The sequence below is a fragment of the Anolis carolinensis genome, chromosome 2, assembly GCF_035594765.1.
Source record: "Anolis carolinensis isolate JA03-04 chromosome 2, rAnoCar3.1.pri, whole genome shotgun sequence".
NCBI classification, from domain to species: domain Eukaryota; kingdom Metazoa; phylum Chordata; class Lepidosauria; order Squamata; family Dactyloidae; genus Anolis; species Anolis carolinensis.
Genome location: NC_085842.1, coordinates 108,178,456 through 108,204,787, shown reverse-complemented (window position 1 = coordinate 108,204,787; position 26,332 = coordinate 108,178,456). Strand labels below are relative to the sequence as shown.

General features: G+C 39.8%; 1 protein-coding gene across 3 annotated transcripts in view; it reads left to right on the top strand.

Annotated features, from left to right (window-relative positions):
- Positions 1-5,222: 5,222 nt before the first annotated feature.
- Positions 5,223-26,332, top strand: part of fnip1 (folliculin interacting protein 1) — a 113,703-nt gene continuing 92,593 nt past the window's right edge. For 2 of the 3 annotated variants that reach the window (XM_062970373.1, XM_008104743.3), the window contains exon 1: positions 5,226-5,518. In XM_062970373.1, the coding sequence (XP_062826443.1) occupies positions 5,421-5,518 (98 nt within the window). In that variant the 5' untranslated portion in view covers positions 5,226-5,420. Of the gene's footprint in view, positions 5,519-26,332 lie in introns of all 3 variants that reach the window. The other variant, XR_010002755.1, reaches the window with a different exon arrangement.

Here is a 26,332-nt window from a genome sequence, read left to right as displayed (position 1 = left end):
AAACATTTTACTCTTTAAAATGCTAATATGACGAAGTTTTATATTTTGACAGAAGAAGCTAATGCTGCAGCTCCTATTCAGCGGGGGTGGGGGGCGGATGAGGAAACCTTTTGCGACCCCAACATTGAGCTAAGGTAACCTCATTTGGGGATGGGACCCACTGTTTAAGAAGCTCTGATCTAGATGTTAAAAATAATCAGAAAACAGTCTGGAAAAAATGAATTGAAAGAAGGGTTCAGAAGGCTTTGAGGGAATGCAGGAAGTCTTGTTAGGCTGAATGAGTGTGTCTCTACCATAGACAAAATATACCACCAGTCATATCTTTAGTATCTGATAAACAAATTGACGAACTTTTCATTGCCCAGACTTGGGACCTCTTGTCCCAGGTTTTCTCACAATGTATGGCTTTTTTCATGAAGTCCTATTGTTCATGAAGTCCTGTATAATTGGACAATTACAGGCAGCTTGTAATCATCTAGTGATTTTCCCACTCTGGTTCTACAGATTGCAACTCTCCAGTTCCCATAATTCTTGACCACTTACAATGCAAGCTAGTTGTAATCCAAGCCACATGAGCCAGAGTTTGAGACTCACTGACCAAGATCACCAACAGGAATCATGTGCCCTTCCAGCTATAAACTGCAACTGTTAGCATTCATTACAACGTATGTTAGCTGTGGGACAAGCTGCGGTTGCCCTGGGATGGAAAGAGTATGAAAAATGGGATACAAAAAATAGAATGCATATTTAGCAGATTATATGCTTCAAGATAAAAAAAAAAGAAAAATAAATAAGAAAAATAAATAGACTAATGACTATCCCAGGGGGAAATGGGAAAAACGGATAATCAAGGTAAAGAACAGCAGGAAATACAAGGAATTGAACCAGACTATCCTTATGATCAAACAGAATGAACAATAAAGAAAATGTACGACTGTTCTGGGGGGCAGTGGGTGAAAGGGAGCAGGAGGGAGAAAACAGTGGAAAGGGGGTGGATATAAGTAGGAGACAAATATGAATTTAATAAGGTATAGACAATAGGTGACACCAGAAGGGTGGCAAATATATACAGGGTTTTTTTTTACCATTGTATATGTTGCCTTTGTTTTCTAAACATTATTGTGAGGAAATATGAATATATTCTTCTAGTATGATCCGAACAAAGTAGTAGTAGTAGTAGTAGTAGTAGTAGTAATAAAAGCCATATCATCTAGGACTACTATCTAGGAGTTGCAGCCCGTCCGCTCCCAGAGGTCAACATGATTCTCATTCTATTTTAGATAATATGTATCCATCATCCCTCACCACTGCCTGTGCTTCAATCCAACAGGTTTTGGAGAACCATAAGTCCCCCTACTCAAATACAAAGGGTCTTGGAGCTTTCGGCTACCTTTCATTGTGTTAGCTATCCCCAGACCACCTAGAGCTATCATGCTAATATTAAACACAAGTACGGAAGGAAAAATAAAATTGTTGTAATATCTTGCAGATCTGTGATTGTCTTGGCAGTTCCTTTGCTGATGTAAATTCCACACTACATTGCTATGTTCATAATTACTGCTGCATTCTCAGTATTTTGCTGAGCTGGTCATCACATGACAGATACACAGTCTACCACCAGGCTGTACTCAAAGCTTTACCAACTTGGTAAAGCTGCCAGATTTTGTGTTTTGGCAGAATAAGCTTCAAGAGCCCAGCTTCAGTTCCATGCTGAGATGAGGTGGCAGAAAAGGACTCTGTGAATAAAAAAAACAGCAACTTTCCCCCCCTCTTAGAGATAAAAATACTTCCCATACATTCACTCAATAATCCATACAACTATATGCCTCAAGACACAATGACAGACCCAGTTTGGACTCGCTACACGCCTAAATGTAAATGTATATTTATATGTATATTTTATGATTGTTTTAATGTAACCTAATTTTTTTAACTGAATTGAAATGTTATTGTAATTTTTATATGTTTGTTCATACTGTAAGCCGCCCAGAGTCCCCTATTGGGTAAGAAGGGCGGGGTAGAAATACTGTAATAAATAAATGACTGTTTAAAACAGCCCAATATTATATTTCTATTTCAATTATAGTGAGCTGATTATTGGTGGCTTTCATGCAGCGCTGATGAAATGGTTATAGATACTCCCATGTTAAATTTGAGATGTGGGAACACTGCAGCAGGACTGTTCCCTCAGCCAGAAAGAGTGCATGCTTCAGCCCTTCCCAGCACTCCCCGGAGATCAGGACACTGATGATGATATGAGGCCTTGCAATGCTGGCCACTTCCACATGGCTTGCTGTGTACAGCTCTCATCCTGCAAAGGGACTGTAAGGATGGGGCCTTGGCTCTTATATTCCAGAACATTTTGTACTGGAACAAACGGCAAGGAAAAGTTAGAAGTTGGAGATGCCAGAAAATGTTGCTCTGTGTTCCAGTCCACATTCTCCAGGAAACTCCATTCCATTATACATCCTCACACAATCCGAGTCTAGTCACATGGGGAAAAAAATGTGAAGGCCAAATGGGGACTCCAGGAGGTGTGGGCTTGGCTCCTGAGCTGGAAGTTCCCAGCCCCTGTTATACATATGATTTGAAATAACTTCATTTCCATTTGTGTGCAGATAATATGGTGAGAGTAGTGCTGCTTTTATGATCCCTTGAAGTCAGGCTGCAATCCATGGCTGATTTTGATATGACCTGTTGAGGGTCATTCCAAGGAGAGAGGAAAGCACTACTGGCACCTCAGGGGGCAGCCATTCCTGACCACTGCTGCCATTTGCAGATCCTAGCAGTCAAAAAGGCCAGAAGTGGTGCCATGGCAGTGAGTAGAAAGGTAGATGCTTCTTTTAGGTTCTTTTGGGATGGACTGATCTCTCTTTGACTATTCTACGCAGCAAAGGACTGGGTTGACCTATGGAAAAGTCAACCCAGTTTTGTGGGGGCAAATTATTTTTTACTAACATTTATAGATTTATATCTAAGTATACATAGCATAGTGTTTCCTGAATTTTGTTTGGTGACATCTGTAGACCGTGACAGAATTATGGGCATGGGCTTTTACAAACATCAACATTTCTCTCATTATTTTAGATGCTGGCATAACCACAGATGGAAGCTACAATTTTCACACTCTTGTGGGTTCTTCTAGATCCTAACAGCTGGTAAACTGGCTGGGATTTCTGGGAGTTGTAGGCCAAAAACATCTGGGGACCCCAGGTTGAGAACCACTGTTCTAGTCTTTGTGAAAAAATGGAAACACATTTCCATTTTTGGCCCCTTTACGTTACTCTACACAACAGTACAATAGGTTGCTATTAGCAGACCTGAATTTGAACAAAACAGTGTTCTCTCACTTTCATTGGAATAATTGAAAGTACTATCTCAAAGGAGCAGCTAAGGAAACAGATTCTCCAAAGTAGATGCAGTATCATTTTTAATTGCAGACAAATACTTGCAAAAATTTATTCACCCCTTCCTTCGTTTTGGCTTCTTTGGCTACATCTACACTGCCAAATAATGATAAATAACTTTACTTATGGGTTGCTGTGAGTTTTCTAGGTTGTATGGCTATGTTCCAGAAGCATTCTCTCCTGATGTTTTGCCCACATCTATGGCAGGCATCCTCAGAAGTTGTGAGGTCTGTTGGTAACTAGGCAGGTGGGGTTTATATATCTGTGGAAGGTTCAGGGTGAGAGAAAGAACTCTTGTCTGTTGGAGGCAAGTGTGAATGTTGCAATTAATCACCTTGATTAGCACTTAAAAGCCTGGCAACTTAAAGGCCTGGCTGATTCCTCCCTGGGGGGGATCCTTTGTTGGGAGGTTTAGCTGGCCCTGATTTGTTCATGTCTGGAATTCCTCTGTTTTCAGTGTTGTTCTTTATTTACTGTCCTGATTTTAGAGTTTTTTAAATAGTGGTAGCCAGATTTTGTTCATTTTCACGGCTTCCTCCTTTCTACTGAAGTTGTCCACAAGCTTGTGGATTTCAGTGGCTTTTCTGTGTAGTCTGACATGGTGATTGTTAAGAGTGGTCCAGAATTTCTGTGTTCTCAAATAATATGCTGTGCCCAGGTTGGTTCATCAAGTGCTCTGCTCTGGCTGACTTCTCTGGTTGAGTTAGTCCGCAGTGCCTTTCATGTTCCTTGATCTGTGTTTGGCCAACACCGCATTTGGTGGTCCCTATGTAGAGCTTAGGGAGCTCCCAGTGGCGCAGCGGGTTAAACCACTGAACTGTTGAACTTGCTGCCCGAAAGGTCGGCGGTACAAATCGGGGGAGCAAGGTGAGTGCACGCTGTTAGCTCCAGCTTCTGTCAACCTAGCAGTTCAAAAGCATGCAAATGTGAGTAGATCAATAGGTACCGCTGCTCTGGTGGGAAGGTACCAGAGCAGCGGTACCGGCCACATGACCTTGGAGGTGTCTACGGACAACGCCAGCTCTTCAGCTTAGACATGGAGATGAGCACCAACCCCCAGAGTTGGACACGACTAGACTTCATGTCTGGGGAAAACTTTACCTTACTATGTAGACTTGTCATTTTTAATTTCAGCCAAATACTTGCGAATATTTAATCGCCCCCCTTCCTTCGTTTTGGTTTCTTTGGCTACATCTACACTACCAAATAATGCATTGTAGGGTCAGTGTAGACTCATACAATGCAGTTAAACTGCTGTGTCTACACCAGGCATGGGCCAACTTGGGCCCGCCGGGTGTTTTGGACTTCAACTCCCACCATTCCTCACAGCCTCAGGCCCTTTCCTTTTCCCCCTCAGCCGCTTAAGCGGCTGAGGGGGAAAAGGAAGGGGCCTGAGGCTGTGAGGAATGGTGGGAGTTGAAGTCCAAAACACCCGGCGGGCCCAAGTTGGCCCATGCCTGGTCTATACTGGTCATATAATACATCAAAACACAAATCCAAGCCTACCAATCAGGCGTGGAGACGATTTAAGATGTTTACTTTGCCTTTGCGAGCAAAACCCCTCCCTGCTTGATAGTGTGCTTGGAAGGTTAACCGTGGCTCGGGGCCAAATTTGGCGGGAGAGGTCCCCCTCCTTCCTCCGCCGCCTTCCTTCCTTTCTGGCCCCAAAACACGCCCTGCCTCTGAGGCGGGCCAAAACCCCGCCCCTGCGCCACGTGAGCAGGCCTCCTCGGCCAATCCACGGCGGGGAAACCCGTCCCGAGCCCCGCCCCGCCCCTCTCCTTCCTTCCCTCCCTCCCTCGCCGGGGCTTCTCCGAGTGATTAATTTTTGTCATATGACTGTCACACGCGCGGGCGGGCGGGCGCCTTACACACACACACACGGAGAGACACGGCGAGGGAGACAGGGCGGCCCGAATGGACTCGCCTTGGCGGAACTAGCCGCTGTCGCTGCTGCTGCTGCTTCTGGAAGGCAGGCGAGGGACCCTCCTCCCCCTCCCTCCTGTATCCACCATGCCCCCCACGCCTACCCTGTTGCAGAAGCTTTTCAACAAGAAGAACAGCGCGGCGGCTTCCCCCGCCAAGGAGCCCAAGGAGGAGTGCGTCCTCAGGTAGGGAAGAAGGGGAGGAAGGGCAGGGCGAGGGACCCAGAAGAGGCCGGGGTCGCCCCTGCAGGGCTTCCCGCCCTGTGCCTTGCTTGCTTACTTACTTACTTTCTTCTTTGGCTTTCGGCTTGTCCTCCTCTGCCTCCTCCTTAAACACACACACACAAGACAGGAAAGGCCAGGAGTCACGAAGGGGTTTCCACACTGCACAACTTCTTTGTGTGTGTTTAATTTGCAATACTGTAGCATCATGTACAAGGTGTAAAGGAAGCAAATTTGCATTATGTGTCAAAATCATATACAGACTATATGTGTGTGTGTGTTCACATATTTATTTATTTATTACAATATTTATATCCCGCCCTTCTCACCCAACAGGGGACTCAGGGCAGCTTACAATAAAACGCACATATAAAACCTGTGCAATACACTATAAATCAGTTAAAAGTTAACTTACATAAAACATTCATAAAACGCATTTTAAAATACAGATAGGCATACATACACAGATCTACAATATATACACACATACCACACATCATACACACTATTGCATACACACATATATGTGTATACACACATATAATATACACACATAACACATCATACACACTATTACACACGCACACACATAATACACACTATAGTATATACACACATATAACACACTAATATACATACGCAAATTTGCATTTTGTGTCAAAAATCATATACAGACTATACCGTGTTTCCCCGAAAATAAGACAGTGTCTTATATTAATTTTTGCTCCCAAAGATTTGCTAGGTCTTATTTTCAGGGGATGTCTTATTTTTCCATGAAGAAGAATTCACGTTTATTGTTGAACAAAAAATGAACATTGATTATATACTGTACAGTAGTTGTCATCACAAACCAGCATAACCAGACAAACTGTGAATCCTATCAAGAATTTCTTGTTACTACCAATATTTCCATGTACAACACTCTTATGTTGTACATTTACCAATTTGCATGTTCTGGTGTTCTGTTTGGTGCTTCCAAACAAAAACTTTGCTAGGTCTTACTTTCGGGGGAGGCCTTATATTTAGCAATTCAGCAAAACCTCTACTAGGTCTTATTTTCTGCGGATGTCTTATTTTAGGGGAAACAGGGTATGTGTGTACACATACACAGATCTACCATATATACACACATACCACACATCATACACACTATTACATACACACATAATACACACTATAATGTGTACACACATATACATTATAACACATCATACACACTATTACACATGCACACACATAATATACACTATAGTATATATACACATATAATACACACACATAACACACTAATATATATACACACATAACACACATAATACTGTAATATATATATATATATATATATATATATATATATACACACACACACACACACACACATAATACACACTATAATATATACACACACATAATACACACACATAATACACACTATATATCAGGCATGGGCAAACTTCGCCCCTCCAGCTGTTTTGGACTCCAACTTTTACAATTATGGGAGTTGAAGTCCAAAACATCTGGAGGGCCGAAGTTTGCCCATACCCGATACATATATTCTATTAATACATACACACACTATGTATACTCTATATACAGTATTCCATCTGTCTATTTATAGTATCATACACAACTTCTCCAGTTCTGGGCTTTGCCTCGCTCTGGGTGCATCTACACTGTGGAATTAATTGCAGTTTGGCACCACTTTACCTGCCATGGCTGTGTAATCCTTGGGGTGTCTATATTTTGATAAAACCTTGCAATCAGTGCCATGACTCTCAGCACTGAGCTGTGGCAGTTCAAAGTGGTGCCCAAACTGCATTAATCCTACAGTATAGATGCAGCCCCCCTCCATCTTCTAGAGGACTTTCAAGCGGAAATCACCAGGAGGAAGAGCCCTAATAACTCTTAGGCTCCCCCTCCTCCCAAGGCTTCCCCCTTCCTGCAATGTTGCTCCTTCCTCCCTCTTTCACTTTCTCAGTTCAGCTCCACAGCCTTGCTTTCCTTCCTACAACTCGCGTTCAGCTCCCTTTGAAACTTGAGTGTTCAGGACTAAGGAGCAGTATAGAAGTTTCTTTATTTCTGTAAGAGAGACAACAATGAGCCACTTTCCTTCTTTTGGCTGGTTTTCGAAGCCTTCCTCATTTTTCTTTCACTCTCCTTCCTCTTCTCTCTTTCTCTCCTTTTGCAAACTTTCATTGGGTGTGTGTATGCACACTGTGGAATTGGTGCAGTTTGACACCACTTTTAACTGCTGTGGAATCATGGGCTTTCTGCTTTGTTGAGGCATCGGCACTGTTTGTCAGAGAAGGCTAAACTAGCAAAACTATAGTTCTCATAACATTGATCCGTGGCCAATGCACCCCTTGCTGCTGAATTGGGGAGAAGGGATGGACTTGTCTTTTCCTTCTCTTTTGCCAGCCATCACTTTCCTTTTCTGGAGAAAGGGTTGGGGTGATTCAAGCAGTGATTTGGAACTTTGAGTGTGTTTATAAAAACTGAAATGAAGGTTGAGATTTCCCTTGGCCACTTTCCTTGCAAGTGGATGCAAGTGAAGAGGATGGCAGTGTGCCTGGCCAGAACCACCTTGGGCTGCAACTTGGGCTGCCTTTTGACAGTGGATGGGGAGTGTAGCGTTGCCAGAGAAATCGGTCAGGATCCTGCCACAACAGAGGAACCCTGCCTGCCTGGGCTTTTTTGACTCTCCCTTTATCTTGCTTTTGTAACAACAACAACAACAGAATTGTGAATTGTGAGAACCTTCTTGAACTCTCGTGTGTATATTGTAAGATGATCACTTCATCTCTTTTGTTTACTGTTGGTATAATTTTGTCCTGAAGATGGAGGCCTAAATCCAGCTGCTAGAAATTAGAAGTGTGGATTTAAGAAGTTCTTACTGGTTCAGTATATTTACACTTGTTTGGGACTAGATTGCTGATCAAGGCTGCCTCTTCACTGTAGAAGTAATGCAGTTTGACACCGCTTTAAGTGGTGTGGCTTGATGCTATGGAATCACAGGAGTTGTAGTTTCAAAGAGTGCTGATGCTTTCCCAAATGACAACTCCGAGGGTCTCATAGCATCTATGCATGGCAGTTAAAACAGTGTCAAATTGAATTCATTCTACAGTGTAGATGCACCCTAGATTGCTGATCAAGCCTGAACTCTCTTAGAAGCCAAAGTGACTAAATAGAGGCTGTTCTACTTTGAACACATCATAAGATGATATGATTCATAAGAAAAGATGCTAATGTTGAGGAAAGTGGAAGGTAGAAGGACAAGAGGAAAATCACATTATAGAAGGAAGCCAAAGCCCTGATTTTGCAGACATGAATTAGGGTGACCGTTGACTGACTCATAAAGGTCTCTCCTTCATGGGGTCACCATAAGTTGAAGCTGTCTTGATGGCAGATAACAGCTTGGGAGTATCAGTTTGATTTAGACCAGGTTTTAGGGATAGCAAAAGCAATGGAAAGAAATTCGTCAAATACAACTCCTGCATCCACTAAACTGGAGCCCCCAATTGTGCAGTGGGTTAAACCCTTGTGCCAACAGGACTGCTGACTGAAAGTTCAACAGTTCGGAACCTGGGGAGCCGGGTGAGCTCTTGTTTGCCAGCTCCAGCTTCCCATGCAGGGACATGAGAAAAGCCTTCCACAGAATGATAAAATATCAGGATATCCCCTGGGCAATATCCTTGCGGACAGCCAATTCTCTCACACCAGAGGCAACTTGCAGTTTGTCAAGTCGCTCCTGACACACACAAAAAACCCACTGAACTGTTATATAGAGTTCCGCTTAGCCACGGTTTCAGTTATTCACTTAGAGTCGTGGTGTCCAATCTTTTGGCTTCCCTAGGCCACATTGAAAGAAGAAGAATTGTCTTGGGCCCCACAGTGCCATAAAACTGAAGGCACGCCTGGGTAGAAATAATGAGAGTCTATGGCATGTTTTTACCATTGAAAATAATGGGATTCACAATTATCCATGCTTTCAACTGTCTACGCAAAGTCTGTGAACATATGCCCAGGAGCAATAAAGGTTCCTTCCACACACTTGATATTTCTTAGCTGCCTTTCAGAACTGCGGCTTTCCTGTAAACGTCATGATTCACATGGAGTGTGGAGTTCAGGAAACTGATGTAATGTTTTACTATTTGTTGTTGTGTATCTTCAAGTTTTTCTGAGTTCTGGTGACTCTAAGGTGATGCTATCATGGCAAGATATATTCATATTACCATAGTGGGTAAATGTTTTTGATTGTTATCATGTAGCTCTATCCTGACTGGTTCATGGGGCTGGCTTCTTTCTGCACCGTCCTGCTTGGAAGCATGACATTCAGTGAAACCAATACCTGTGTAAAAAAAACATAAACCTGGATGATACAGCAGACATATATTTTTCACATAATTACAGAGCACCATATAGTTGACTTCTGTGCATACCAACCAGAATCAATTGGAACCAGAACAGCGATTCTGTTCAAACTCTGAATTTAGTAGAAGAGAGTTGATGGATTGAAATGCACCTTGGCTGCATTCGTTTGCATAAATTACATGACAGATAATGTCTCAGTCTCCAAGTGTTTGCTAGGTGTTGCTACTGGCTTCACTTTGATCATGGTTTTCCTATTTAATGGAAATTTCTTCTTGACGTTCAATGCTTGGGGTTTTTTATTCATCATGTAATCATCTCATTCAATTTAATGGTATGTCAAAACATAAAATATATTACCCTAAGGCTCCTGTGTAGAACTACGTGCCAGCTTTGTTGAATTTTAGACCACAACCATATTATTATTTTGTTGGCACTTAAGAATTGATACCTTCTGGTAATGCTCTCAGCAAATAAACATGTATTATTAACTCACTAAAACTATTATTGGTATCTGTAGAATGATTTTAAATTCTTCATGATGCAAAGCTTGTATGAAATAGTTATTGTCAGCATATTGTTTAAATATAATGTGCCCTCTCCCATATTTGAGAGTTATAGCATTCACTTCCCTTTTTTAATCCTTTGTAAAAAAAAAAAAAAAAAAAGAGGGCTGCAATGGTGCAGCGGGTTAAACTGCTAAGCTGCAGAACTTGTTGACCAGAAGGTTGGTTGTTCGAAATCATGGGATGGGGTGAGCTCCTGTTATTAGCCCCAGCTTCTGTCAACCTAGCAGTTCGAAAACATGCAAATGTGAGTAGATCAGTAGGCACTGCTTCGGCAGGAAGGTAACGGCACTCCATGCAGTCATACCGGCTACATGACCTTGGAGGTGTCTATGGACAATGCTGGCTCTTTGGCTCAGAAATGGAGATGAGCACCCCCCCCCCCCCAAAGCCGGAGTCAACCAGACTTAATGTTAAGGGGAAACTTTTACCTTTAACATGAGCATAACATCAATTTCTATAGCATCTGCCATATTTGTGAAAATGGTATACAACTTTCATATACAGATGAAATATGCAAAAAGAGCCCTATAATTTATTCATTTTGCGCATTTCCGTTTTGACTTTAGTGCTACTAAGTTTGACTTTTTCTGCCAGGTTTCGGGGAATTTGAAATGAACCCAAACTTTCAAGTCTGATAGTACTTAGCTATATCTGAGTCCCACTAAACTCCGTCAGGTTTGTGACTTAGACATAGACTTTTGGTGTAAGAGGTTTATAAGTCAACATGAACATTTAATGATCAGTTTTTCATACCTGGAGATGATTCAAATATTTTGAAGTTTTGTGTTACTGCTTCATTGGTAAACTTCTAACTAGAACTTGCTATGTAACTTAGTATATAAAAGTCTACCCAGAGTGAACAAAGGCTTCATTTGAAGCAAGGTACAGTAACTATGCTCAAGGGCTTTCCCCCCAGTGTATCCAAAGTAAATTCATATTTTTAAAATATATCATTCAGTTAAGTAGAAACAGATGTGCTTTTAGTGCATCTTGTTGGCTCTTTCTAGGATGTAGTTTTGTTGCAACATCAATAAACAGTTGAAAATTTCTTAATGGCATGGTTGAATAAATTGTTAGAACAAATGAATAAGAAGTCTTTTGAAGGTGAGCAAACCAAGGGAACAATAACTTTAGAAAAGTGTGTTACATCTTTTCCAAGAGGCTCTACATTGTTTTCCAATGTACAGTCTCTTGAGGTAATTAGTTATAAACAATATGTGTTGTCTATAACAATAAACAGTGAACTGATACGAACAATAAGCTGCTTGTAATGAATATCTTTTGGAGTGCAATAACTAAAGCACAATTAATATTACAAATGTAATACAGGTTGAATATCCCTTAACCTGTACTACAAAATTGTCCACATGGGTGGCTGAGATAGTAATACCTTTGCTTTCTGGTGGTTTGATGTACACAAACTATGTTTCATGCACAAATAAAAATATTATATTTAAAATTAACTTCAGTCTATCTGTATAAGGTATGTATGAAACATAAACTTATTTCATAGTTAGACGGTAAGATACCACATAATATATATGCTAGTATTCCAAAATCTGGAAAAATCTGAAATATGGAACACTTCTGGTCCCAAGCATTTCAGATAAAGAATAGTTAACCTGTTTATGTGTGTGTGCATGTGTGTGCCTTCAAGCTGTCTGTCAACTTATGGTGACTCCCTGCAGTTCATAGTGTTTTCATAGACAAGGAATATTCAGAGGTGGTTTTGTTAGCCTCTTTCATTGAAGTATAGCCTATAGAACCTGGTATCCTTTGACTATCTTACTCAAGTGCCAGCCAGAAGTGGCCCACTTAGCTTCCAAGATTAGATAGGACCGGATCCTTTTAAGGCTATAATGAGGGTGTCTGTCATTCCTATGACTATACTCTATGGCCTCACTGCTTAGACATGTTTTTTGCCACAAGCAAAAAGCTGGCAGCATTTTGATGGTTTTGAAAAATAGTAATTCAACCTTTTAAAAAGCCCAACCTCCATTTATGTTTTTTTTTTAAAAAAGAAAGAACTAGTACACGTTTAAGTATGCCATGTGTTCTCAAACCCTTTGCTTGGCAAAATGTGGTTACTTCAAGGACTTGGTCATATAATCAGCAGTTTCTACTACTTGATTCTCCCCTTCTGTGGGTTAAATTTAGTGTTGGGCTGGTGGTCACAGTGGAATTCCCTTCCTTTCCTGCTTGCACAGTTTTTTAAATCACATCTGAAGACCAAATCTGGAATTTTCTCTGTCTTTCAGAGATAGTTGTGTAGATTACAGGGGCTGCAATATTAAGAGTAGAGGGATTCCTTCTTCTATTTCCACTATTTTGTTGGTGAAACTTCAGTACTGACTTGTTGCCTTATTTATCGTATTATCTTTTTCCCAGTATGGGACCCAAAACTTGTCAAGACAATCTGGTATGCTGGCAAAATTTCAATACAAGTTTTAAGCATTATGATTTTAATAAAATGTTTTGGACTCCTCCTGTCTATAGATATGTTAAGCCACTTTGAGTCTCCTTCGGGAGAAATAAAGCGGGGTATAAATAAAAGTAATAATAAAAATAATAGATACATCAGTAGTTATCTGGAGGGGAGGATGGGGTGTCCCAACTACTGCAATAGGCATCTAGGTCAAAACATAAAAAGGCAACATGTTCTCAGTTATGAAGGTTTTTTATATGTTTATCACCATGGGACAACATCTGAATTTTTTTTTTTTGCCTTAGGTTCAGATGTGCTGCCACAGGTATTTAGTTCAGAGACACTAGGTTGCTTAGTACTGAAAGCTGAACATTGGGAGTCAGTGGTTTTTGAATTCTCATCCAACAAGATAAGATCAATCAGTAATGTTCTTTTAATTGGCCTGTATCCGGTTGTTCTGATAAAAGTAAATCTATTAAATCAATGGAGATTTGCTAAGTTGATGCATAGATACATTTCATTGGTTTAGTGACTCTTCTGCTCTGTTTAGGTTTAACAATTGAATTTTGGCTTCTGTGATTGATATGGTGTTTAGGGTGTACTGTTGTCCCTTGGCAAATAGTAAGTTATTGTGTAATTCTTTACTGTCTTTGAGAACCAAAAGTCCTTGGTTGCCTTTCATTCTTCCCCTGGAAGGAGGAACAAGACTTCAATTGTAGTAATTCTCCATATGCTCCATATGCTTTATTTGGAAGAATCATTTTCTTAAGAAGAATCATGCAATGTACTTAAGAGCGTTCCAGCATCACATCACTGCTGGTCTTCTCTTGTTGGTATTTGGATTTAATAGCCAAAATGAGTCAATTCAAAATTATTCTACATTATTGGAGGATTTCTGTTTTGTCTGTAAGGTACTTTGTGACTGTGCCTAGGACTGAATCTGGTTTTCTTCTCGTTGGAGCTGTTTTCCAACTCTGTGTTTGTGAAATGGATTTTCTTCCAAACCATTTTTGCAGCTGCAGATGGATGCCAATTAGGTGGTTTCTTGGGGGGCTCATATTGGAAGTTTTTAATTACTTCTATTGGTTCTTATATTGTCTTATATTGTCCTGCAGTGCCATATACTGATAGCGTTAGTTTTATTTCTGGTTTACTAATAAGAGTTCTTTTCCTCAAAGGGAATGTTGTTTTGATGGAAAGTTTATTTTGGAACATTCAGAGTTGTTTGGGGTTGTATGTCCTGTCTTACTACCTTTGCAATTTGGAATCTGCATAAGATACGGCATTGCCAAAGCCATGCACGTGCTTCTCGCCATGCACTGACTCTGCCTTGACTCCGCTGGGAGACTTATTTTTCTGCCCCATTTTCTAGTAAATGTGGGGAGTTAGGCAAGTCCATTTTTCAACAGGAATGAAACACAGTAAATTGTGACCCTTACACAACTTCACTGGATTGTTCTGGGTAACAAGGATCTGATATGGTTTCCTTTATCTTTGTCATTCATATATGCAGGATTAGGAACTGGAACTCAGCAAACTTCATTAACTATTATCCTCAAATAGGAGTTCATAAATTAACAGCTCATAATTAATTAGGCTTCTTTGTTACACCTCTTTCTGGTTTTTGGTAGGAAAGCGCTTAAATTCTTCTTTTAACAGAGTTGTAGAAATCATTTTAAGATGTCTTTCATTAGTATTTCTTCCTCCGCTCTTCTTTTTTACATAATTGAGTAACTCATTTGAATCTCCTCAGCTGTTTCAAGTCACACTTCACCATTGAATGCTCAGAGGTATAGCACTGGTATATTAAGTCCAAATGTGTGTTCCTGGCAAGTAGAAACAATGCTTAAACTTCCTAATAAAACAAAAGCTGTTCAAGTACTTTAAAAAAGTACAAGCTGTAACAGAAACCATTTTAAAACTAAAACTGATAATTCTTTGGGTTGTTTTTTTAACTTATAAAAAATTCAATCTGTTTAGAAGGACAGACACAGAAAGAATGGTTGAAATTTTAGTTTGGGTGCTATCTGCCCGCTTTTTAAATGTATTGATTTTGATAGGTCAAGTAAGATACATTATTTTCCATTTCTCCTGCTGAAACCTGTGGACTCAATCTTGACTGGATCATTTTTGAGGCAGAATTGTAGCTCTGGGGTCTTTTTAGGGGTTTCCTGAGCTTCAATGGCTGTAACCACCTGGAAAAAAGTAGAGAAACATATTAATGGATAATGGATTAATAAATAAAACTGCCCATAAATATTTACAGTTTAATGAAAGCTGCAAGCATTTACACATTTATTTGTAAAGAGACTCAACTAAACTGAAGTGGATATGGCTTGTGAATAGAATTTGGGATGGAGTTTGCAGAGGGACTAATTGATTTTATAGAACTGTAGTTCCTTTAGGCTGTTTGATATTCCTCAATTTTTGAGGAAATATACTCTGTGCCTTGTGACTTCCTTCTTTCCATTACCTCTTTCCCTACCCCCTTTTTTGCACATGTACGAAAGGAGAGAAGTGACTCATTGCAGGCCTCTTATTGATCTGCGCTGCTCTGTCCTTCTGCTGGATAATAAAATGCATTTCCTGCAGACATATCGCTGTGAGCTAGAGCAAAAGTAATAACTGTTAATAAATGTTATAGCATCGTGAGCCAAGAAAGCCACAATCGCTTCCAACATTTGGAAAAGGCATTAGAGTTTGTGTCTAAAACATATGGTTTAACATCCGCCCCTTCCCCTTGCTCTCAGAAAAAGTGAAGTGGACTCATTCATTCTTAGATTCTCTGCCTTGCACTGTCAGCTCTCAGGGCTAGACCTCATCACAGTGATCACAAGCTTGTTCTTTTGTTGGGCATTTCACTATCCCACGTCATTTGTGTTATCACTTCCTTGTCCTGCAGCTGCCACATGGTTTCCTAAGGTTCAGTTGTGACATATGACATGTTCTGGCTGCCGCTAGAGTATTCTTTCTCAGGCCCTGAAGCTCTTTAGCTTTTTCTTCTCCTTTCCCCCCTTCAAGATACAGCTTTTTCAAAGAAACTGAACTGAGAAAGCAAACAAATTTTCTTCCCCCTTTTCTCTCCTGTGACATAACATTAGAATTGAAAAACATAGGGTGCATCTACACTGTAGAATTAATGCAGTTTGACACCACTTCAACTGCCATCGCTCAGTGCTGTGGAATCAGTAGAGTTGTATTTTGCAGAGGCACTAGTAGTATTTGGCAGAGAATGCTAAAAACTGTAAAACTACAACTCCCATGATTCTATAGCAGTGAACCATGGCAATTAAAGTAGTGTCAAGCTGCATTACTTTTACAGTGTAGATGCACCCATAGCTATGTTATTCTGGAATGTCAGTGTGCAAAGGGATCTTGTAGCACCTTACGGATTAATTTAAGGTGCTACAAGATCGCTTTCATGCTGGGCATAACAAATGGCAATTAAGGGATATAGGACAGGGCGAGAAGGGCTCTCTATCTGTTGCCTGTGCAGAAGCCAATTCTAATAGCTTCTGTTGAAATATGCCTCTCTGGTTCTTTTGCCTAGAGGTAGGAGTGAGGCAGGTCTGGAATTTCTCCTGATCAGCTGTCAGCTCTCTCACTGGTTTTCCTTAATTTATAGCTTCAGGGAATTTTCCTTTTAGTAGTACAGCCATATATTCCATTGTGTTGTCAAAGGCTTTCATGGCCAGAATCACTGGGTTGCTGTGAGTTTTCTGGGCTGTATGGCCATGTTCCAGAAGCATTATCTCCAGATGTTTCACCCACCTCTATGGCAAGGCATCCTCAGAGGTTGTGAGTTGTGTTGGAAAACTATGCAAGTGGGTTTTATATATCTGTGGAAGGTCCAGGGTGGGAGACAGAATTATTTTCTGTTTGAGGCAAGTGTGAATCGTGCAAATGGCCAACTTGATTAGTATTAATGTTGTAGATCAGCCATCATGGCCTGTATTCCATCAAGAGATGGAGTTGGAAACAGATGAGACTGAGGATTTTTCAGACAATTCTGTCCCAGGCCGAGGCCCCATGGCCTTGCAGCCGCCTGATATGGTGGTTTCAGAAGAACCACTCATTGGCAAACATTCCGAAGTCTCTTCATTGTTACCCACACTTTTAATCGGAAGGAATTTGTTACCAGAGATAGAAGCAAGAAAGAGGGAGTGAGACGGAGTCGAAGATTAGCTCACAAGTCGGATGACTAACTTTCCCATGGGAAGTTTTTGTGGGTCCTGTACTCCTTAATTTCATGGGCTTGGGATTTCTTAAAAGTTCCCCTCTCTGTATTCTTGTTGCGGTGTCAACTTTGCCTTTCCTCAGAAGAGGTTCCAGTTTCCAGCTCCTTGCTTTGCCTCCTGAATCCGTGCCGAGTTCCCAGTTCCAGGCGAGCAGCGCTGAGCCGTGACTCCCGAGTAGACCTTGCCTTGCTACCACATTTTCCTTGTTCCTGAATCAAGTTTGATTCTGCTTTGTTTACCTTGCTTCCTTGATCCTGCTACGGGACTTTTCAAGTGGATTTGCAATGATTTGTTCTTGCTATTGTTTCATGGACAGACTTTGATTTTTTAAAGGAAGCTATTGAGCTTCACTTGTGGATTACAATTTGGACATTGCTGAACTCTTTCTGGACTGCAATTGACTATATATTAAGGACCATTTCTTACTCTGACTTTCCACCTTAAATGCATATATATATATATATATATATATATATATATATATATATATTCTGCTTCAATAAACGGCTTGTGTGTTATATTGGCTCTGGTCTGGTTTTTGAGTGCTCGCGCTGCCTTGGGCTTTCAGCAATTAAATGGCCTTGCAGCTTCAAAGTCTGGCTTCTTCCTGCCTGGGGGAATCCTTTGTTGGGAGGTGTTAGCTGGCCCTGATTGTTTCATGTCTGGAATTCCTCTGTTTTTTAGAGTGTTGTTCTTTATTTGCTGCTCAGATTTTAATGTTTTTTAAATGCTGGTAGGCAGATTACATTCATTTCCATGGTTTTCTCCTTTCTGTTAAAATTGTCTACATGTTTGTGGATTTCAGTGGCTTCTCTGTGTAGTCTGACATGGTGGTTGTAAGAGTGGTCCAACATTTCTGTGTTCTCAAATAATATGCTTTGTCCAGGTTGGTTCATCAAGTGCTCTGCTATGGCAATATTAAAAAACTCTAAAATCATGACAGTAATTAAAGAACACCACTCAGAAAACTTATTAGTGGTTGTGTATTGTGGTTTCCCCCATTGCAAAGGTTTTACACAGAAAGGAAAAATATGGAACATTACCCCCCCCCCAAGAAAAAACCCAGGTGTAACAGTTTTGCATTGTGGGGAACTTATGGAAACTTTGGGTTAAGCAGTCCCAGTTTATGTGGATGTTGAAAACTTGTAATTGCAGTCCTTTGTGCATTGATTAGAGATGGAAATAATATTAACATCTTTTATCATTCTTAAAGCGGAAAGGTCCATCAGCATATCAAGACAGCCTATATTGGAACAATTGTAAAGTTCTGTGATATTTCCCATCCTCCCATAAGTCCAGCACTAATTTTGCCTTGAACCACTGTTTTAGTTGGTATAATCAAATAAACTGACATGTCGGTAATGCTATTCACTTACTAGAAGCTCATAATCTCTTCTGGAGAACTGATAAAGCCCCTAGACCAGGTTTTCTAGTGATACAAAGGTATTGGGTGGGAAGAGGTAAGACAGTCTTGTTATGAAGTTATAAAGTTTTAGCATTGATTGTTACCCAATGATCAGAAACATATTCTACAAAACATTGGTATAGGCATGCCAACATTGGCAGCAGGAAGGGGGAAAAGCTGTGGGTTTAGAAATCTTTCATGAATGAAGGCATTGCAGAAATAAGCTGCTCAGAGTTAGAAGATTTTTGTCTGCCTTCTGTCACCATCTAAAAAAACAAACAAACAAAAAAACAAACAAACATCCGGGCGTCCCCTGGGCAACGTCTTTGCAGATGGCCAATTCTCTCACTCCAGAAGCGACTTGCAGTTTCTCAAGTCGCTCCTGACACGAAAAAAATAAATAAAATAAAAAATAAAACCATCTATAGAAAAAAATACCATGGCTTGTGTAGTACACTAAGCAGTATTCCAATGAAGTAAATTCCTGAAGTGAATGCTGAAGTGTGCTTTTAGTATTCTAAAACACTATGTGCATATTTCTTCTTTTTCTTGCAATTCATAGGGTATTTTTTTTCCTTATGTAACGTTTCCTCATTGAAAAAGATTTCAAATGACCAAGAGCTATATTAATATTCTTGAAGTGTGAATGAAATGAAAGAACGATGTGTATATGCTCGGAAGAATTATGTCATCGTACCTACGTGAATTTGCTGCCCTGTCTCAGTAATGGGAATGATTCAGTCCTTGGGAGAGGGGATGATTCAGTCCCCCCCCCCTTTTTTTTTTTTTTTTTTTGCATAGCTGGAGGAGAGAGAGGCATGTCTGCTTCATTCTCCAAGCCATTTCACTTCTTGGATGAATTGGCCTGGATGACTTGGGATCTAATCATCCATTTTCTTATACTTTTGTCAGACTAAAGAATCTCCCACTCCACTTGTCAAAGGGGAACCTAATTGGTAAGATGCACAATTACACCACAAGACTTCCGATTGCTACATGACAAGAGAGAGAGAGAGAGCAGTTTCACATGCCTATGAATAAATTTAGGAAGGAATTGGTGCTCCCTTGCTTATATGGATTTACAATAGCTAATTTGATTAGGGATTTCATTTTAATTCACACACCAGTGTCTTAAGAAACCATTTTTATCACTACATCAAGTTTAGTTGATCATGATAAATGTAATCAAGGAAGCATATGCAGAGTGTTGTAAGTCAATAACAGGATGTAGCCCTAGTTGTTTTGGATGTTTTCCCAAGATGTGTTCTCAGTAGAAATATTAACATACACATGCGCGCGCACATACACACAAATCTTTCTCTTTGATGTATTGTTTTTGCATTATGTGTTAGACTGCAATCGTAAATGTTGCTACCTGAGAACAGTGCTTATTAATGGTGAGCGTTCTTAATTCTAATCCAACTTTTTAATAGACTCAATAAATTTGCCTCTAAAAATACTGAATCTTTTATTCTTACGTGTGTTAAAGATTTGTTTGGAAATATCAGTCCAGCCAAGGCAATGAAAATGTATGTCCAGGTAGGCTAAGGATTTTTAACCTTGTGCTTAAAATACCTCTCATTGAAGCTGACATAATTTCTGTGCAGCATAGTTTTGTGGCTATTATCACTCCTTCCTGCACTGCGCATGTAATGTGAGAAGCTCTGGCTCACATCTAAAGAGCATGTACTTTTGCTCCTTATCTTGTCAACATCAGCCTTCAGAAAACTGGACTAATGTTAGCTTGAGAAGGAGCTTACCCACATAGTTTTGGGCTTCTCTGGTGGCTGGAAAAGATGTGTCTGCTGTGGTTCCCATGCCGGCAGACCAATACAAATTTCAGAGCCAGTTCTGAACCTGAAGCCTGAATTGTGTCCTTCGTTTGCATGAGTACATGTGTGAAGTGCAACCATCCAGTCTCCGTTCAGATGTAGAATATTCCATTCAAGAAGGGACTCTCCCTTTGTGAAGCGAGCTCACTGATTTTTAAAAACAAGAGTGGATGTTCCATCCACTATGAAGAACTCTTCTCTCATTGCAATCCCAGGTTGTTTTCATTCCCTTCCTTTAATGTAGAAATGCAACCAGATAAGTATTAAGGAATTACTGATACTGTCAGCATTTTGTCTAAATTGTATACATCAATATTTTTGGGAAATACCATAAATATAATTTGACTTTAAATCCCCTTAACTCCAAATTTTTGCAAGGGTTTTCAGAGAACTCTTAGGAACAGTTCAGACTGCAACTGAGTTTAAATGCAAATTATTTGCCAACATTGAATCCCATGGTCATTCTCTGGCACTTTTGGAAGAGATGATCAGATGGCAATTAAGGGAAAAGTCTAGGATCTTGTTGAACTGCTGTCAGTGACAACGTATTGCTCTAGATCAGAGTGGGCAAAAGTGTGGGCCTCCAGCTAGTGTTGGTGTAGCACTCATTGACCTAAGCTTACAGCAGATTCTACTTCTGGTTGAAAACTATCTAAGTACACTAAAGGCAACAGATCCCTTCTGATGTTGGAAGCTAAGTCTTGGTCAGTACTTGGATGGGAGACCAAAGAATTCTAGGTTCTGTAGCCTATATTTCAGAGGAAGTTGGCAAGCCCATTTCTGAGTAGTCCTTACTTAAGAAAATATGAAATTCATGGCGTCACTGTAAGTCAGCAGACAACAGTATGTGCTCAAAGAAGAGAGGAGACTAGTTCAATTTTTTTTAGTGGAACATACTGCCAGGTTGACAGTGAAATTCCATGGATTGGCAAGGATTTCCTTATCTGTTGCCATGCATTTGCATGCAGCTCTTTCTGTTTCTGCTGTGACTTGTCTTGCACAGGGAGGCAGTGATGTGCAGTGAGCTACTTGTAGAGCAGGACTACATCCACCTTTTCTCAAAACAAAATACTCCACTAGTTCTTAACTGCATGTTATTTATTTAGGTACGTAGCTGTGTTGTCTTGTAACGTCCACTGCAAACCCAACCCCCCACCCCCCAATTGCTGAAGAGCTAAGCTTGTGTTTTCGTGGCAGGGAAACACTTGCACCAATATTGCTAAGTAATAGGTTTGCTGCCTCTGTGCTTTTTTCCTTGAGACTAGGTGAATTTCATGCTGGGTGTCCATTTTCAGTTAGATACTAAATTCATAATCTGTTGTTGTCCTATGGTTTTCAAGATACTGTTTTAATGTTTTGTGGTAATGGCCTGTGGTATAAAACACTCCCTCTTCCTGTCCACCTTGTTGCGCCTTCAGCACTTACAGCAAAGTCTGAGGCATCAGCACGAGTCAGTACTTAAACCATGTGTCATATCTCCTCTGTTATTAGTGAGGCCACACCTTGTAACTGTAAAAATAAATTAAAAGTTATAGTTAGACCACAAAGGAGTGAAATGCCCCCTAGTTAAGTCACAATCATAAAGTGATGCAGGTTACTATTTAGTTTCTACACTGTTTCCATATCTAAAGATATATTAGCAATGAAGGAAAGAAGGAAGAAAGAGGATCAACCTATTTGAAATATGCTGGAGGAAAGTTTTATGAATACCATAAATTGCTAAAGTGACCAATAAATGGTTCCTAGAACAAATCAAACCTGGACTCTTCCTAGAAGCCACAATGACCAATCTGAGGCTACTATATTTTGGCCATATCATGAAATGACAAGATTAATTAGTAAACATGGTGCGTCTTGATAAATTGGGAGTCGCTATTCCCTCTTCATGGAGTTGTCATTAGTCGACATTGACTTAATGGTATTTAACAACAAGAAAGAAATGAAGACTATATTATAGATTTATTGATTCAATCAAAGAAGACACAGTTTTGAGTTGGCAAGACTCAAGCAATGCTGCCGATGCCAGGTGTCTTGAAAGCATTCATTCATCAAGTTTTCATAAGCTGAAGCAGAAAAAAACAGATATATTAAAGTATGTACAACAAACACAAGTTTAAAAACTTAGTAAAACACAATTGACATAATCCAAAAAATGGAATATATGACAGTAGTGATTTAACAAATTTAAGCTCAGAGGCTCAAAGAACAGTTTTCAGGGACAGCTCAGACATGCCTGGATGAGGATGTTCACTTGAACAGGTGCAACAGTTGGTGTCCTTCTGAATGTTGGTAACCACCCTGGAAATGGGCTGCTCCCAGGTTGCTGCCAGATAGCAGTTTGTAGTCTGTGTGCAAGTATAGGAATCTTAGTGTTTGCATCCACCTGTACTGTGTTGTTATTGTATGCGTGTTAGATGAAATAATTGCGAATTATAAGTTGTTTGTGATAGCTACATCTTGATACTAGCATGGAGTAGATAGGTGTGAAAATCAAAAGAAAGCAAAAATGCCCTCATTCAGAGGTTGATGTTTCACTAGTATAGTGTTCTTTAACTTGCTGTCTTCTAGATGATTTAGACTACATTCCTGACTTGGATGGGATTGACAGGAGCTGAAGTCAAGAACAGTTGGTAGGAGTCAGGATGGGGAGGTCTCATTAACACCATCAAATGAATGGTTCCTTTGTGGCACTTTCAGTTTGCTTTTCAGTAGCAGAGCTTTGCCAGTCTCTCCCTTTGGGTTTCTTGCCCGCCCTCAAATGTCCAGAAAAGCCCTTCTGAACATTTCTGAGGTGTGGTGATAGGAACGCTGAACTTTCTTCCCAAGAACAGATTGAGTCATTCTATTATATGAAAATATTTGCTGAGAACTGCTCGCAGCAGCACCAGACATTATTTGTTCTGCTGCTCAGAGAAGAAGAGAATGAGGAGGCAAAGACTTTCTGTCTTTGAGGAGGGGTTATCGCTACCCCATCAATTCCATAGATTTTTCGGAGATAAGGAATACTCAGAAGTATTTTGCAATCTCCTTCTACTATAATATAACTTATAATATCTGGTATTTATTAGTTGTCTTCCATTCAAATGCTAACTCAGATGACCTAGCTTAGCTTCCTAGATCAGACAGAATCTAGTGACTTTCGGGGTATGTATGTCCTAAATCTTATGGTGTAGCCAGAAGTACTGACCAGAGATTATCATGCTTTGAAGAGGCTATTATTTACTGATACAAAATTATTAAATGTGTTATATTCTCTATGTAGGAACATGATGCTGTTTTTCAAACATCAAAATGGAGTAATCATCCTAGATACATTGCAAAAATTATAATTTTAAAAAGGATTTTGGTAAATGTGGTCCATAATAGGTCTACAGGCTTTAAACTGGATTATTGTAGAAAGCACTTAGTAACGATAGAGTTCTCCAAGAAATTTCAGAAATATTTTGTATTTTTAGTTTGCTGAAATTTAACAGCATGCCAAAATAAACAGTTATATTATCCCATAAGTAATAAAGAGGATAGCATTTTGGTAATTATCTTGTGTTCTAGATAATTCTTGGTATTCAGTCCTATAATGTCAGAAATGTAATAATTCAGAAATGAGAGGTGTAGCAGACAGCTTTCATACATTAGCATGGACCGAAAACACTGTTTTTGCTAGGATCTGATAATCAAGAAATCAGAAACATTGGAGTTAACATTTATAGGCAAATATAAATGGTAACTTAGATCAGAATAGTTGAAAAGTTGCCAGGCTGACTGCATTTTGTGTTTGGCTCATGTGCCCCTCATTCTTGGCTTCTGATGCTGTTAATGTTACATAACGGTAAAATAAAATGACCAGGGATGCAAATATTTTTTTTATTTCATTCTCATATGTCAGGACAAAATAACTCCCTGCTGGCAGACAGCATGAAAGCTTTTGTACATTTTCAATTACTTTTAGGGTTTTTAAAGGAACCTTTTTCTGAAAAATTCTGTAAAGGTATTTTTGCACAAATACAGCAGAAACAGAAAATCCTGGATAACAAACCCTGTTGACATCAGCAACTTCTGCCAGAAGTTACTATAGAGCACACGTGTCAAACGCAAGACCAGTGGGCTAAATCTGGCTCACCACATCATTTTATGTGGTCCATGAGGTTTTCAGTGCCAGGGCAACATGGTTAAATTTATACAATCTTACAATTGCAAACAGCTCTTTGAAGGCAACCATAAGGCTGATGTAGCCCTCAGTGAAAATGAATGTGACACCTCTGCTATAGAGTCATCCTGGACGGCCTAGAAAATTCCTAGAAAGAACATATTTTGTTGGATGTGGGAAGATTAAACCATGGGTACGGATACAGAGATTGCATTGTGTTGAGTTTTGTTTTGTTTTTAAAGTTGGCATAAATATATTTGCTGCACGGCAACAACATATTTTGTGCAATAAATAACGCATTAAGCACAACATTTCTCCTGTTGCTATTTCTACCTGTGGGAAAAAACACAGTGGTTTTTTTGTTCCCATAGAAGGATGAAAAATCACACAACATTTGACAATATTTTGATGAAGTGGTAGCCTTGTAGATATTTTCTTTTTGAGGATGAAAACAAATTCTGGATCTTGAATTATTTACTTTCTTCTATGTTTTATTTCAATTACAAATTTAACTGTAAACTTACCAACTTTGTTTCTGGCTAGTCTCCATTAATCTTAAGTAAAACCCATTGCTAGAACCCAGGAGAGTTTGTTAGTTTATCAGAAGGAAGCCCTTTATTCATCATTCCAGGATCAGGTGTGTCCGGATCAACAGGGATTAGAGGTGGAATCCACCTCATTCTTTTCCCCCTTAGCAAATAAATTGGTCAGTTTCTCTTCATTTCTCATTTTCTGTTTTTGGTTGTTTCTTTTTTTTTCGCATTAATGAATGCAATGATTATAGCTGGGATACAAAAGCACAGTTATAGAGACTGTGCATCTTAAGAAGAACGAAACACCAACATTAAGCCTGCAATAGGAGCAGGATGGGCGGAGAAGGAAATATAGACAAAAGTAAGAAACATGCAAGAGCCAACATGGTACAGTGGTTGGAACATTGGACTATGTCTCTGGAGACCAGAGATCTCTGCTTGGCCATGAAAACCCATTGGGTGGCCTTGGGTAAATTACTCTCTCAGCCTCAGAGGAAGACAAGGATGAAACTCTGAGCAAATCAGGCCAAGAAAAACCCATGGAAAGTTTGCTTCTTGTGTGTGTTTGTATGTTCCTTCAAGTCACCTATCAGCTTTATGACCTAAATTTCATTTTTTAAAATTAGTTTTTCTTAGTCTAGGAGTACTTAGAGGTGGCTTTGCCAGTTCCTTCCTATGAAAAATAGCTAATAGCACTAGGTGCTCTTTAGTGATCTCCCATCCGAGTCTGACTATACATGGCTTCCAAAATCAGATGGGATCTGGTGCTTTTAGAACAGTGTTTTCCGGACTATGGGTATTCCAGGTGTTTTGAGCTTTAGCTCCCAGAATTCAAGATTATTGGCCAAAGCAGCTGTGGTGAGAGTTGCAGTCCAAAACACCTGAAGGCTAGAGTTTGGGAAGCACTGTTTTAGAGTAGAAGACCTTCAGGTTCACCTTAGAGTCACCATAAATTGCAAATGTAATTACTTCTGTATGTCTTAACATCAGCAATACTGATGCTACATTTTATGCAGTTTACTAATGATTTCAGATATACTATTTTGTTGGGATTGATTCAGAGAGTAACATTGTGTAATGTTTGTTAGTTACTCTTGAGAAGTTATTGAAGAACCACCATGGGATAGGTTTTCCTTTTACCTCTTTCCTGGATTTGGTTGATCTGTTCCTAGTTTTCCACCAATGACCCTCCATATTGCTTGTTTAATTCCTCCAACTCCCTGTTTAAACTGGCAGTTATCTTTTGTAGGTGAAAATATTTGAC